The 16,438-nt window shown below is 47.7% G+C and overlaps 1 protein-coding gene across 13 annotated transcripts in view; it reads left to right on the top strand.

The window, feature by feature from the left end:
• CTNND2 (catenin delta 2) overlaps nucleotides 1-16,438 on the top strand; it is a 671,801-nt gene that overhangs the window by 79,314 nt on the left and 576,049 nt on the right. For all 13 annotated transcript variants that reach the window (XM_077353364.1, XM_077353370.1, XM_077353371.1 and 10 more), the window contains exon 2: nucleotides 8,269-8,402. In XM_077353364.1, coding sequence (XP_077209479.1) covers nucleotides 8,269-8,402 — 134 coding nt within the window. The remainder of the gene's footprint in view (nucleotides 1-8,268; nucleotides 8,403-16,438) is intronic.

Here is a 16,438-nt window from a genome sequence, read left to right on the forward strand (position 1 = left end):
CTCATTTGCCCATTTCTCCATTGTGTTCAGATCTCGTTGAACTCTGTATCTTCCGGAGTATTTGCCAGTCCTCCCAATTTGGTGTCATCTGCAAACTTGATGAGTAGTCCCTCCACTCCCTCATCTAGATCATTAATAAATATATTAAAAAGTACCGGGCCGAGCACCAAGCCCTGAGGTATCCCGCTACTCACCTCTCTACAGTCTGATGAAACACCATTGACAACGACTCTTTGAGTGCAGTTCTCTAACCAATTCCCTATCCACTTAACTATCTGAAAATCCAGATTGCAGTCCTTCAACTTATCCATCAGAACATCATGGGGAACCTTGTCAAAAGCTTTACTAAAATCCAAGTAAATGACATCAACCGAATTTCCCCGATCCAGCAAACCTGTTACTTGGTCAAAAAAGGAAACCAGGACCTGTTGGAGACAAATCCATGCTGACTTCCTTGGATCACCAAATTGTCCTCCAGATGTTTGCAGATCTCTCCCTTTAATATCTGCTCCATTACCGTCCCCACGACAGAGGTCAGACTCACTGATCTGTAGTTTCCCGGGTCATCCTTCCTCCCTTTTTTGAAGATTGGAATAATGTTCGCTCCCTTCCAATCCTCTGGGACATCTCCAGTCCTTAAAGAGGTTCCGAAGATGATGGACAAGGGCTGTGCAAGTTCTCTGGAAAGTTCTTTGAGTACTCTCGCGTGTATTTCATCCAGACCAGGGGATTTGAACTCATCCAATGCAGCTAAATGCCTCTCGACAACCTCTCTATCCATGTTAACCTGCCACCCAGAAACTATCCTTTGGCTACGGCCATCTCTAGATGTGCCTAAACACTTTGACCTTTGGGGAAAAAACAGATGTAAAATAGGCACTAAGCCTTTCTGCTTTCTCTGCATCCTCTGATAGAGTTTGTCCATCCGCACCCATCAGTGGGCCTATTGCCTCCTTTACTTTACGTTTGCTCCTCACATAATTGAAAAATCTTTTCTTTTACAATGGGCTTCCCTGGCCAATCTTAGCTCACTCTCAGCTTTGGCCTTTCTGATGATTGATCTACAGTGCCTAGTAACCTGTAGGTACTCTTCTTTAGAGCTCTGTCCTTCCCTCCGTTTCCTGAACATTTTCCTTTTCTTTCTTAGTTCCTCTTGAAGTTCTCTGTTCATCCAAATAGGCTTCTTAGAGCTCCTGCAGTGTTTTCGTCTTTCTGGGATAGTCATTGATTGAGCATGCAATAGCTCTTGTTTGAGTAGCGCCCACCCTTCACATGCTCCCTTCCCTTCCAGCATTCTCATCCATGGTATGACACTCATCATGTCTCTGAGTTTATTAAAGTTTGCCCTACGAAAACCCAAATCCGAGTCTGGCTACAAGCTTCCTTGTCTCCCCATCTCGAAAGGAATTCTATGAGGACATGGTCACTTCCCCCTAGGGTCCCCAACTCCTTCACCTCATCCACCAACTCTTGCCTGTTGGTCAGTATTAAGTCCAGTATGGCTGAACCTCTTGTGGGTTCATCTACCATTTGATAAATGAAATTGTCAGCCAGGCAGGTTAGAAAGTTGCATGACTGAGGACACTTCGCAGAGTTTGCACACATCTGGGAAATTGAAGTCACCCATGATGACAAGGTCCTGCCGCTTGGATATTATCTCAAGCTGCTCACAAAGTGCAGCATCCCCATCCTCTCATTGGTCACCGGTCGGTAGCAGACACCAACCACCACACTGTTTGTTTTCCCCTCACTTATTTTCTCTCAGATGCTTTCCACTGTAGATATGCTCTCCTTCACTAGAATTTGCTGACAGGTAAGCCCTTTCCTCACATACAGTGCCACTCCTCCACCTCTTCGATCTATTCTGTTTTTTTCTGAACTGTTCATATCCATCCACCATTACATTCCAGTCATGAGAATCATTCCACCAAGTTTCTATGATGCCTACTAGATCATACCTTTCCATCAGCATGAGAAGTTCCAGCTCTTCCTTTTTATTCCCCATGCTTCAGGCGTTAGTATAAAGACATGTGAATCCTTTTACTTTTGGTTCCCTATGAGCTGGCCTTGCCGGTTGGGCTGCCCCCGATCGTTTTCCTTCCATACACTCCCTATGTTGACCGTCTCCTCCCCCTTGTGGCTTTAGTTTAAAGCTCTCCTGATGAATCTCCCCAGGTTCCTGCCAAACACATTCTTCCCCAGTTTCGATAAATGCAGTCCATCAGGTGCTAGTAGGCCTTCCTCAAGAAAGTCTGTCCCATGGTCCCAGAAACCAAATCTCTCCTGCCGGCACAAACTACGCAGCCACTGATTCACCTCCATTATCTTCCTCTCCCGACGCATTCCTCTTCCCTTGACAGGCAAGATTGAAGAGAATACCACTTGTGCCCCTATTTGCTTGAGCTTCCTCCCCATATCTTGATAGTCTTTTTTAATAGGAGCAATGGTATTCAGGGACATGTCATTCGTTCCCACATGGACCATCACAAATGGGTAGGGATCCGTAGATTTGAGGAATTTGGGCAGCCGTTCTGAAACATCTTTAATTTTCACCCGTGGCAAGCAACACACCTCTCGGGTTAGGGGGTTGGCCCCAGCCACATGGCGATCCATTCCTCTTAGCAGGGAGTCTCCAATTACCAGTACTCTCCTTTTTTTTTCTTCTCAACTCCATTTCCTTCTGTCCCCGTGGCCTCTTCCCTTTGTCTTAGACTTTGTTTTGGGACCTCTTCCCTCGTTGACCCTTGCACCTCCTCTGGAAGGGCCTGAAATCTATTCTGGAGCTCCAAAGGCCCCGAGAACTGTCTCGCTCTTCGCTGTTGAGTCTTTTTCCGAACTGTCTGCAGAGGCTCACTAGTGTGGTCAATCTCCTTATCCTCTTCAGGACTGGTTGTATTCTCTTTATTCCAAGTTGCAGAGCTCTGGTCTATGAACTCCTCCCCTTTCTTACTTTGGGTCAGAGTAATAATTCTGTTTTCTAATCCCTTAATCCTTTCCTCCAAAATCTTACCAGTTTACACTTGGGGCAACTGTAGTCCATCTTGTCTTCTGGGAGGAAGGCAATCATGTCACACTCACTGCAGATGATGGGATGAGTGTCCTGGAGGTCCATTGTAATTTCTAGGCAGTGCAAGTACTAGGGAAATATAATCTACTGATTCTAATTGCTCGGCCAAGAACCCCAGGCTAAGAGCCACAGGCCAAGAGCCCTTTGTCTCTCGCCTCTGGCGAGGAGCAGCCCTTTTTAATCCTCCCAGCAATCACCCAGCAATCACCTCGCCCAGGCAGCACAATAGCCTCACTTGGTCAGCAGCAACTCTCCCCAGTAGCTCTCTCCATGTGCTCTCAGTTGTCTGAGCTCTGAAGACATGGGTGTCAAGAACCTGTGGTTTGGAATGTTCATTGTGTGAGGCAGGGGACTGACCTTTGGGAATTGTGGCATAGTCGTTGAAGATGAGCTTTCCCGAGTTATGTCTGCAGACATGTGAAGGAAAATCAGACTGGAGACTCTTCTTCTTATTATTATTATATTTATATTTATACCCCGCCTCCCCCGAAGGCTCGAGGCGGCTTACATAACCCCGTCCCCTAAAACCATAAAATGACAATAAAATCCGATAATTTACAGTAATGGCAACAACGATGGCTTAATCTGCTCATTTGGTCTCTGCATCCTCAACTACAGGAGGCGGGTGACACTCTCTACCGCCAGTTTGTGAGGGGGGGGGGGCTGATCTTCTTTCCGCCCGGCCTCAGTTATAAGCCTGGCGAAAGAGCTCCGTCTTACAGGCCCTGCGGAATGCTGGTAATTCCCGCAGGGCCCTCAGCTCTTCCCGGAGCTCATTCCACCAGGTTGGGGCCAGGACCAAAAAGGCCCTGGCCCTGGTCGAGGCCAGGCGGGCTTCCTTGGGGGCGGGAATGACCAATAGGTTAGCCCCCGCAGAGCATAAAACCCTGCGGGGGATATAGGGTGAAAGGCGGTCCCTCATATATGCTGGGCCTAGACCATGGATGGCCTTGAAGGTCAAAACCAAAACCTTGAACCTGATCCGGAAGGTGACTGGTAACCAATGCAGCTGCCTCAGAACTGGCTGGATGTGAGCCGTCCATGGTGTAGCTGTGAGGACTCTAGCAGCCGCATTTTGGACGAGTTGCAGTTTCCGGATCAAGCCCAGAGGCAGGCCGGTGTAGAGCGAGTTACAGAAATCTAGTCTAGAGGTGACCGTCGCATGGATCACTGTGACCAGGTGTTCGGAGGACAGATAGAGCGCTAGTAGCCGAGCCTGGCGAAGATAGAAAAATGCCCGGCTAGCTACCTGTTTAACCTGTGCCTCGAGTGTTAGTGAGGCATCAATGGTCACCCCTAAATTCCTGGCCTGAGACGCTATATTAAGTTGCGTCCCGGCCAGAAAGGGTAAGTGCGCTTCCTGATCTGCCCCCCTATGGCCCAACCACAGAACCTCCGTCTTGGAAGGGTTGAGTTTCAGGCGACTCTGCTCGAGCCATCCAGCTACGGCTTCCAAACATCTGGCAAATGGATCTGGGGGGGAGTCCGGGTGGCCATCCATGAGGAGAAAGAGCTGGGTGTCATCAGCATACTGGTGGCAACCCAGCCCATAGCTCCGTTCCAGTTGAGCCAGAGGGCGCATAAAGATATTAAATAATGTAGGAGAGAGCACCGAGCCCTGTGGGACCCCACACGGGAGCCAGTAAGGGCCTGATACTTCCTCTCCTATGGCTACCCTCTGTGTCCGGTTTTGGAGGAAGGAGCGTATCCAGCGTAACGCTGTACCCCTTATCCCCGTACCAGCAAGGCGGCTTGCTAGCAGCTCGTGATAGACCACATCAAATGCGGCCGACAGATCTAAAAGAACTAGCACAGCAGAGCCACCTCGGTCAAGCTGGCGACGGAGGTCATCCAACAAGGAGACCAACACAGTCTCCTCCCCATGACCAGGCTGGAAGCCAGACTGGTATGGATCGAGTGCCGAAGTATCTTCCAGGAACGTTAGGAGCTGGTCCGCCGCAGCACTTTCTACCACCTTACCCAGGAACGCTAGATGCGCTACTGGGCAGTAGCTTGCAGAGTCATGCGGGTCCAGAGATGGCTTCTTGAGGAGAGGGCACACCATCACCTCCTTCAGCACCTCAGGAAACTCCCCCAACTGGAGAGAGCAGTTAACAATATCCCTGAGCTGCTCACCTATCCGTCCATCCCTCCCCTTAAGGAGCCAAGACGGACAGGGATCAAGGGGGCAGGTGGTTGCCCTCATCCTCCCCAGCAACCCATCCACTTCGGATAAAGAGAGCTGCCTGAAGCCATCAAACGTTACCTCCAAAGGCAGCCAACGGGCCTCTAGTTCATTAACTGTATTAACTGTTGCTGGAAGGGAGTGGCGGAGCGACAAGATTTTATCCGCGAAATGGCTCGCAAATGCCTCACGGATGATGGTCAAATTCCTACTATTTTGGCACCCATCTTCCAGGCCGGTAAGAGATCTAACAACCCTAAATAATCAAGCTGGGCGAGAGCTAGTGGATGCAATTTCTGCAGCAAAGAAGTCACGTTTAGCCACTTCCACTGCCATCTCATACACCCTCATAAACGTGCGATGAGATTCTTGTAGCCTCATTACGGGCCTTCCGCCACACTCACTCTAGTCGTCTCAATTCCCTCTTCTTCTCCCGGAGCTCCCCAGTATACCAGGGTGCCCGTTTGAGTCAAGGGCAGAGAAGACGTCTAGGAGCAATTTCGTCTATGGCAGCCGACAGGCGGGACTGCCAGTCCTCCACCATCGCCGCTAATGAGATGACGGGAGGTTTCGGGTCCCGCAGAGCATTCTGGAAACCAATTGGTTCCATGAGTCTCCTTAGGCGGGCAAAAATGCGCCCGCCGCCCAACTGGGGAGGGGGTGAGGTCTTGATCCGAGCCCACAGGGCATAATGGTCTGACCATGGTACGGCCAAAGCTGTATCCAGAACCACGGCTTGGCCCAAGGACTAGCACAAGTGCTCTCTGACCTTTTCTTGTCTAACCTCCTCCCCCAGCCATATCGCCCTCGACCCATTATGGACGAGATCCCGGCTCCAACTTGGGCCCCCCCTCGTGGTGGTACCCCTCCAATCATACTCCCAGGGGAACAAACCCTCAGCTAACTAGCTGCCCTAGAACCCTAGCACTAATACTCCTAGGTCGCACTGAAATATCCCACCCTAGCCCCCCCAAACCAATTCCACCCACTAAACCCACCCTAACCTCCCTCCCTAACCTTATCTCTGCAAGCCAGCAGTCCTATTTCACCAGCGGGCTAGGGCCTGGTCAGATCCGCCTCGTGGGGGTTCTCACGACCTTGCCCCCTACTGGTTCCAATAGATCCCTGCTAGGGCACCTTAACTTATCTAATTCCCCGTAGATGGCCTTGAGTATGCCCGTATTCTTATCCTTATCTTGCCCCTCCCCCTCAGCCCCCTAATGAGCTGATTCGTGCAGGTGCTGAGTCCAATTTCCACTTTAGTCGGTCGCCTGCTTCCAATGGTAACTCCAGGAGGCAGCTGTTTTGCTAGTCCAGCAGAATGATCCTGATAATCTTGAATGATTATTCTAGAGGCCAGTAGATGGCGTTGGAGGTCCAGGGCTGCGTTTCCCGGATGATCTTCACGACCCTGCCAGGTCGAGCCACTAGAGGGTGCAGGATGGTAGATCTTCGTAATGCTGGTTTGCAGCTTAAAGTGGTAGCACAGCTCCGAAAGCCTCCCAGACCGGCAGCTCACAATAGAACAAAGGCCCCCCGAACGCCCTACCCAGCGGCAGGGCCAGCAGGGAATACGCTGGGAGATCTTCCTCCGCAGCTCGATTTCTTAAGTTTGGGGTGCCAATTCCACGCACTTGCCAAGCAAATGGCTGCCCAAACCCTAGACGCTGCTCCGCGGTCTCTCTCCAGCCCCTTGCCGTGCAAGAGCGATTTTCAGTTGCTGCGGCCTCGCCCACGATTCCCACGCTGGTAGGGACTTCTTCTTTTGTCTCCCTCTGTGGACTTAATTGGGGAACAAGCCTAAGGGCAGCTCCCCAGAGGGAGGAGGGTAAGCTTGCAGACGCGAGGAATAAGGAGCAGGTGAGGAGGGGGGGAGGGCGAGGGGGGTGAACGGTAGCATTTCCACTGCACCCCCCGACTTCAGTTGCATTCCACAGCTGCAATAAATCCAGCCGGGTATCTTTATCAAGCCGCCGGGTCGTCAATAATTGGGCCAAAGTCCTGCATCAGTGTGACCTGTCTGACAGGCCATGCCCACTCTGTCCACCTAGCCCTTAGCGAAATATTATATCATAGCTCCCGCTGTTACAGATGTGTTTGTGATATGACCATATGTGGTCATGTTGACCCCCCTCCCAATGGGCCTGGAGGGAGTGGGAAGGGGAAAGGCTCCAGGTGGGCCTGTCCACAGCTAGACTCTGCTCCCCCACTATATTCTGCACCATCACACCACTTCGGAGGTTTCTCGAAGCCTGCAGAATGTTTCAGGAGTTTCTCAATGATAAAAAAGTTGAGAAAGGGTGCCCTAGTTCATGCTTCCTATATTTTAAATAAATATCTGGAGATTAGTATTGTCTGTGCCGGAGGTTTCTTAGCTCCTGGTTGAGAAATATCTGGGGTTTGAGGGGTTGGGTGGGGAGTGGAGGCTGAGGAAGGAGGGGGTTGGGGAAGGTAGGGGCTTCAATGGGGATACTATAATCTTTCAAAGCAGCCATTTTAAGTCCAGTGGGACCTTTAAAAGCAACAAAGGTTAAATCTGGGCATCAGTTTTCATGTGGCCTCTGGCCCCAAAATTTCTGTGCTTAAAAACTATTGTACCCAGACTCAAAGGAGATCACACAAGCCCACAACTGCTCTTGGATGAATACGGTGCTGTTATTCCCACAGCATACCTTGACTCTTCCTCTGGTGAGGACTCCAGGGCTTACATGAGGATCAGTTTGCCCACCAGCAGGGAGACCTGGGTGAGGGAGGGCTTCAGCAGCCATTGACAGTACTATGAATTTTGCCCGCAGACACATTGGCTGGCACAGGGCTTTGGTGGCACATTCCCACAATGGGTCCCTGTGACTCTAGTCTAATCTGGAGGTTCCCAAAACATTTATAACTTATCTATAAGTGGCTACAGTTCAGCCAGATACAGAATTCAAAAACAAAGTTAGGTCAGCTATTTTTATGCACATTGAACTCTTGTTAAAAGCTGCGTGTATGACTGTTCATGCTTTCCTTCGTGCAGGAGCTATGCCTGTTCCAGATCAGCCGTCATCTTCAGACAATACAAGTTCTCTTAGCCCAGTGCTGAACACATCCAGTGGAAATGGATCTGAAACAGAGACCACCTCTGCCATTTTGGCATCGGTCAAGGAACAGGTAAGCTATTACAAAAAAAAAAAATTACAGAATGAGCAGAGACTAATTTCAGTGGTATTTTATGTTATGCACATGAGATTACCCCATTACTTGATATATTCCATAAAAGAGCTATAGATTAAATTTTGGAAATGTTTCTCGTTTGCATTCCTCATTGTAATTTGCAAGTATTGTTTTGTGAGTGAAACTTTAATTTCAGTAATTATTTCCTTATTTGCCTTAAAATAGTTTAAAATGAGTCTGTGGACAGCATACTATTCATTTTTCCAAGGAAGTCAGCATGGATTTGTCTCCAACAGGTCCTGTCAGACCAACCTGGTTTCCTTTTTTGACCAAGTAACAAGTTTGCTGGATCGTGGAAATTCGGTTGATGTCGTTGACTTGGATTTTAGTAAAGCTTTTGATAAGGTTCCCTATGGTGTTCTGATAGATAAATTGAAGGAATGCAATCTGGATTTTCAGATAGTTAGGTAGATAGGGAGTTGGTTGGAGAACTGCACTCAAAGAGTTGTTGTCAATGGTGTTTCATCAGACTGGAGAGAGGTGAGTAGCGGGGTACCTCAGGGCTCGGGGCTCGGTCCAGTACTTTTAAACATATTTATTAATGATCTAGATGAGGGGGTGGAGGGAATGGTCATTAAGTTTGCAGATGACACCAAATTGGGAGGACTGGCAAATACTCCAGAAGATAGAGACAGAGTTCAACGAGATCTGAACACAATGGAAAAATGGGCAAATGAGAACAAGATGCAATTTAATAAAGATAAGTGTAAAGTTCTGCATCTGGGTCAGAAAAATGAAAAGCATGCCTACTGGATGGGGGATACGTTTCTAGGTAACACTGTGTGTGAACGACGCCTTGGGGTACTTGTGGATTGTACACTAAACATGAGCAGGCAGTGTGATGCAGTGGTAAAAAAAGGCAAATGCCATTTTGGGCTGTATCAACAGGGGCATCACATCAAAATCACAAGATGTCATAGTCCCATTGTATATGGCACTGGTCAGACCACACCTGGAGTACTGTGTGCAGTTCTGAAGGCCTCACTTCAAGAAGGATGTAGATAAAATTGAAAGGGTACAGAGGAGATCGACGAGGATGATCTGGGGCCAAGGGACCAAGCCCTATGAAGATAGCTTGAGGGACTTGGGAATGCTTTTTCCGTTGGCTGCAGAGGATAGGACACACAATAATGGATTCAAATCAAATCAAATGTATTTGTTACAGCACTGTGGCCAGATAAAACAGATAGCGAGAAAAAACATTTAACAGTAAAAAATTGCAAAATCAGGGAGCCAGTACAAAATTTAAAATATATAAAATTGAATAATGGATTTAAACTACAAGTACAACAATATAGGCTGCCTAGGGAGGTGGTGAGCTCCCCCTCACTGGCATTCTTCAAGCAAAGGTTGGATACACACTTTTCTTGGATGCTTTAGGATGATTTGGGCTGATCCTGCGTTGAGCAGGGGGTTGGACTAGTGGGACTGTATGGCCCCTTCCAACTCTATGATACTATGATTCTGTGAAATCCAATCCCCTTATCGTTTGACATCCTTCCTCAAGGGTGGTAAGAGACCCAATTATTTTAAATAATTGTGCCATGCGAGAGCTTGCAGATGTGATTTCTGGGGCATAGAATTCTCGTTTTTCCACTTTCACTGCATTTTCATACGCCTTCATAAGTGTGCAATGAGATGTCCTTGTAGTCTCGTAGCAAGACTTCTTCTACACCCGGTCTAGCTGTCTCTCTTCCTTCTTCCTTTCCCGAAGCTCCTGGGTATACCATGGAGCCTCTTTGAGATGAAGGCGGAGAGGACCCCTGGGAGCAATTTTAACAATAGCGGCCAAAAGGCAGGACTGCCAGTCCTCTACCAAGGCCATTAACGAGATGCCAGAGGGCATCGTGTCTCGCAGAGCATTCAGGAATCTCTCGAAATCCACAAGTCTCCATGGGTGAACCAAAATACATCCATCACCCAAACAGGGAGGGGGTGGCATCCTCAGTCAAGCCTTCAGGGCATGGTGGTCTGACTATGGAACAATGTTATTCACCACTGGATCTATCGCTACGCCTACACCAAAGATCAAATTGAGAGTGTGATGAGGCTGATGGGTGGGAACAGGAACAAATTGCGAGAACCCTTGTGTCACCATGGACAACACTAGGTCCAGGCCAAGTTATGAAGTCAGCGCATCCGTGTGAACGTTGAAGTCCCCGAAAACAAAAGTTTTGTGTACTGCAACATCCAAGCAGCCACCGCCTCCAGCAGGCCTGGCAGGGAATCTGGAGGGGCAGTGGTTGATTGGTACTCTAACCGACTCCCACCCTAAACCAACACACTCAATTCCCAGAATCGATGGTGCAGGGAGCTCAGGTGGCAGTGGTGACGTCCCTCGGCAAAAGACTACCCCCCCCCCCCACAAGCCTCAGTAAAATTGTCAAGCATTAACCGGTCCCCGGTGATAAAAAGGTTGGGGACCACTGTCCTATAAGATGTTTTTGAAGTGTCGTTATGAGTTTTCCTCACAACTCATTCTAGTCATCTCAGTTTCCTCTCACATAGCTTCTCTGTATGCTGGGGGCTTGTTTGAGGTGGGGACAAAGAGAATGTCAGGGAGTGATCTCATTGATGGCTGTCACCATCCTGCTATGCCAGTCGTTGACTGGCCTGTCCAGTGAGTCACCAGGAGACAACAGGTCCTACAGAGGTAAGTGAGCATGAAATGAAGGGGTGCTATTGAGTGGGAACAACATGTAGAGCATATGGAAGAGAGGCACCTTTCCTATGTGGGGGGGGGGGAAGGGAGGAGGGAGGGAGGGAGGCAATGGGTCCTACAGAGCATTCAGGAATCCATCCGGATCCATAAATCTTTGTGGGTGGGCCCAAATTAGCCCATCGCTCACACAGGGAGGTGGTGCTATACAAAGCCGGGCTTAAGAGCATAATGGTCTGACCATGAAATGGCATTAATCACTGAAAAATCTACTTCCAGACCTGTATCAGTCCATGGTATGGGCTGCCTATGGGTGGGGCCAGCAACAACCTGTGAGAGCCCTAGCATCGCCATGAATATCACTAAGTCCATTCCATTGCCAGAGGACAACAGCTCTGTATGGACACTGAAATCCCCCAGTGTCTGGGGACTGCAGAGTCCAGGCAGCCACCACCTCTACAATGCTTGACAGGGCATCTGGAGGTGCAGAGGGTGATCAGTACACAAATCAGATGGCTGAGCTCTCAGCTGAATCCCATCCAAGGACAACACATTCAGTGCCTGGGAGTCAGTATTACCACCCTTCCGACCTGGAGTCTGTGAATGATGGTGGATTGAGAAACTGGGGTGGGGGGAGCTCTTTCAGGGCAACCATTTCACCCTCCCTGTCAATCACAGATGCCAGGTCTCCTCCAGTTTTGCAAAATGTGCTTGTAGAAAGGAGGCTTTGTTGTTAATTCACTTAGCATTGCACAACATCAGTGTCAGTGTTCAGTTAACACCCCTAGCTTCTGTTCCTGCATCCTAGGGATGGGTTGGGTGTTGTGTGTCCTTGGAATCTCCAAGTGTATGAACCATTTGAGAAAAGATATCTCACGTTCCTTCTTTTGCCCAACTTCCTCCCATCACTATATCTGCCATACCCTCCAATTGTCTAAGTGTCGAACTATGCTCAAGAATTAGGCCATTTTAAAAGCCTAACACAAGGTAGTCGGAGAGGGCTGTAATATGTTTTTTATGTTGCCTGTTCAGGTGTAAAACTGCCACAAGCTGCAGCAGATTTTTTATGAATGCAATTTACTCGTGAATGCGGTTTACTTGCCAAGGCCTGTCATAGCCATGATCCTGTAGCATATGAAACAATATACTAAGCTGGAAAGCTGGTGAAAACAGCTGCTGCACAGGTGCAGGGTTCAGTTGGTTAGTTGCTGGTCTGAAGCAGCTGGACAAAGTTTGAATCCAGTGGCATGTTTAAGACCAATGAAGTTTATTCTGGGTATAAACTTTTCATGTGCATTCACATGAAAGCCTATAAGCAGAATAAAACTAGCACCACTGGACTCAAATGTCATCCAATTTGAAGTTCAAGCAATACATGGGATTTGCTGCTGTGAGAACAAGCAGTTTGTATTGTGGTCAGAGAATGTTGAGCATATATTTGGTGAAGTTTCCAATCCCCCGGCTGACTTTAGGCATCCATGCTTGACTTTCTTTTGCTGAAAATCAAAGTAAAGTACTAGAAGCATGGTTCATACAAAGTTACTTAAGGAAACAGCTTTGCTCTGGAAGTAACTGAACAAAACAGACATTAATTCATTTCTGAGTTTATTAGGACACCCCTCTCCAACTGTGGTTTCGGGGCAGCTAACCTCATTGAAATTCAACATATTCTTAAAAATCATTTTTAAAACATTAACTTCTGAAAAGGCTGTTGCCCTTCCTTGGCTGTGTTCGTCCACCTTTAAAGTTCACAGTCCTTATGCAGAGGACTTCATCTGTTGCTGCAGACTTTGTTGCTGGCCTCTTTTACTGTAACAAGGTAAAGGTATCTCCTGTGCAAGTACCAGGTCATGTCTGACCCGTGGGGTGACGCCCTCCAGCGTTTTCATGGCAGACTCAATACGGGGTGGTTTGCCAGTGCCTTCCCCAGTCATTACCGTTTACCCCCCAGCAAGCTGGGTACTCATTTTACTGTAGGATGTAGCAATTTTCCTTTAGGAGCCAAGAACTAAAAGCCTGCATTTTTGTTCCCTCCCCCTTCCTCCAATGTTTATGGAAGACCAGTTTCATGGAATTTCAGTAAAATTAATGCTATTTCTCAGCATGGAGTGTTGCATGTGCCTCCCTAATGACAAGCACAAGAGAGTGGTACTTTAATTTGCCAGGGCTATCTCATAAACGGCTTTCAAAATCTCTGTGTGTCAAAAAGCATCCAGTAAATAAAAGTGGGGGAACTGACTATCAATTCTGAGGGGACAAAATTAAAAATCATTGAGGGAGTGGGGAAGGGGGTAGCTGTGAATTCCCTGCGTTGTGCCAGGGGTTGGACTAGGTGACTCTTGGGTGCCTTCCAGCTCCATGTCTGTTTCCCACAGCAGGGGTCCCCAACTCCCGGTCCGCGGCCCGATACCGGGACGCAAAGGCCATCGAACTGGGCCGCCAACGGCCGCGCCTGCCTCCCCCTCTGCAGCGAGAGGGGGGGAAAGAGGCCGGCACGGCAGCTGGTGCGGCAGCCTGCGCGGCAGCGACGCTAACGTGCATGCGCGGAACTGCCGCGCATGTGCGTTTGCGCCCCCTGGTGGCCAAAACGCGCATGCGCGGCAACTCCGCGCATGCGTGTTAGCGCCACCCGGTGGCCAAAACGCGCATGCGTGGCAGTTCCGCGCGTGCGCGTTTTTGAGCAACTGCGGCAGCCGGGCCGCTGGCTCTCCCCCACCCCCGGAGGCGGTCCCCGACCAGATGAAGGTTGGGGACCGCTGTCCCACAGCACAGGATCAGTTCCTAGGTACAGTCTGGATCCCTCAAAGTTCAGCAAGAGTTCCATGCGTAACTTTAAAAGGAAATGAATGTTGCCAATTAAAGGGTCGGGGAGATTCCATTTAGGGAGGTGACTCATTTTTCAAAATAAACCATTTAACCACTCATTCTGTGGAATGGGGCTCTTTGCTTGTGCAATTGGGATGGGAATAGATAGCAAAAACATGTGCTTTCTGTCAGTTATGGAATGCAGTACCCATTGTTGGTGCCACAGCTTTATTTATTTTATTTATTAATTACAGTTAGATTCCGCTGTTCCTAGCACAGTTGGCTCTAAAATGAAGGTTGTATGATTTCCACATTTTCCTTCTATTATGGTAGAAGCATGTTTCTTTTGACAGCCTTATAATTTATTTTTAATTTACAACTGCAAGTAAAACACTTCTTTTAAATTCTTGTTAAAAGAAAATTAAGCCATCACAAATTAAGCCATGCAGGAAAATTCAGTGTAGAATCTATTAAACTAATATTCAACTTTCTGTCAAAAATGCAATTTAAATACTAATCTCATTAAACAACTGGAATGTTATTCTTAATGTGATTTTTCTTCCCTCCCCTCAGAATGATCAGATTCATATAGTAGCTTTAGTTTTATAGGTTTTCATGCAAATAGTGAGTAGTGTACACCTATCATGTGTACAAAGAAAAACTTTATTTTAGCAGTTGTTGCTGATAATTCTGACTTTGTTTAGATTTTGCCTGTTAAGGATGGGATGGTACAATTTAGTAATTGCTACAGGAGTATGAGTTGACATCTTATCCACACGGCAATGTTGTTGGTTCCTGTATCAGTGTTTTTCAGGAATCCTGGGGGTTCTTTGGACAATTACCATGCTTCTTCTCACAGTGAAGAAATGTGCTGGGAAACATTCTTCTTTCACAGGCAGGTAAATTAACACTACCAAGTTATTTTTTAGCTTTCAAACTTTTTAACATAATTTATATTCTACTTTTCTCCCCAGTGGGGACTAAAAGTAGCTTAAATCGTTCTTGTCTCCTATATTTTAGCTTCACAACAAAATTGTAAGATAAGTTAGGCTGAGAGTTCAGGCTGGTCCAAAGTGCCATAGTGAGTTTCCACGGCAGGGTGGGCACTGTAGTCTGAGTCTCCCCAATTTTGTGTTTTCTGGTCCATCCATTGGATCAGCTGGCAGGGGACGGAGGTGAACTTACCGGAAGCAGGGAGGGAACGAGTCAGAAATAAGCAAGATGTCCCTATTTTCTCAGAAGTGACACAGGCACATTGGGGGGCCATGCTCTGGTTTTTTGATAGAACCGTAGAGTTTCACCTAAAATACAGAGCATCACCCCCCTGACATCCCCAGTGTCATGAGTCAACCTTAATAGTCAAGACTATCAAGATCTGGGGAGGAAGCTCAAGCAAATGGGGGCACAAATGGTATTCTCTTCAATCTTGCTGTCAAGGGAAGAGGAATGCGTCGGGAGAGGAAGATAATGGAGGTGAATCACTGGCTTGCACAGCCCTTGTCCATCATCTTCGGAACCTCTTTAAGGACTGGAGATGTCCCGGAGGACTGGAAGAGAGCATATGTTATTCCGATCTTCAAAAAAGGGAGGAAGGATGACCCAGGAAACTACAGACCAGTGAGACTGACCTCTGTTGTGGGGAAGATAATGGAGCAGATATTAAAGGGAGCGATCTGCAAACATCTGGAGGACAATTTGGTGATGGATTTGTCTCCAACAGTTCCTGCCAGACCAACCTGGTTTCCATTTTTGACCAAGTAACAGGTTTGCTGGATCAGGGAAATTCGGTTGAAGTCATTTACTTGGATTTTAGTAAAGCTTTTGACAAGGTTCCCCATGATGTTCTGATGGATAAGTTGAAGGACTGCAATCTTGATTTTCAGATAGTTAAGTGGATAGGGAATTGGTTAGAGAACCGCACTCAAAGAGTTGTTGTCAATGGTGTTTCATCAGACTGGAGAGAGGTGAGTAGTGGGGTACCTCACGGCTCGGTGCTTGGCCCGGTACTTTTTAATATATTTATTAATGATCTAGATGAGGGGGTGGAGGGACTGCTCATCAAGTTTGCAGATGACACCAAATTGGGAGGACTGGCAAATACTCCGGAAGATAGAGACAGAGTTCAACGAGATCTGAAAACAATGGAAAAATGGGCAAATGAGAACAAGATGCAATTTAATAAAGATAAGTGTAAAGTTCTGCATCTGGGTCAGAAAAATGAAAAGCATGCCTACTGGATGGGGGATACGCTTCTAGGTAACACTGTGTGTGAACGAGACCTTGGGGTACTTGTGGATTGTAAACTAAACATGAGCAGGCAGTGTGATGCAGCGGTAAAAAAGGCAAATGCCATTTTGGGCTGTATCAACAGAGGCATCACATCAAAATCACAAGATGTCATAGTCCCATTGTATACGGCACTGGTCAGACCACACTTGGAGTACTGTGTGCAGTTCTGGAGGCCTCACTTCAAGAAGGACGTAGATAAAATTGAAAGGGTACAGAGGAG

This window comes from Paroedura picta, chromosome 9, assembly GCF_049243985.1.
Source record: "Paroedura picta isolate Pp20150507F chromosome 9, Ppicta_v3.0, whole genome shotgun sequence".
NCBI lineage: Eukaryota > Metazoa > Chordata > Lepidosauria > Squamata > Gekkonidae > Paroedura > Paroedura picta.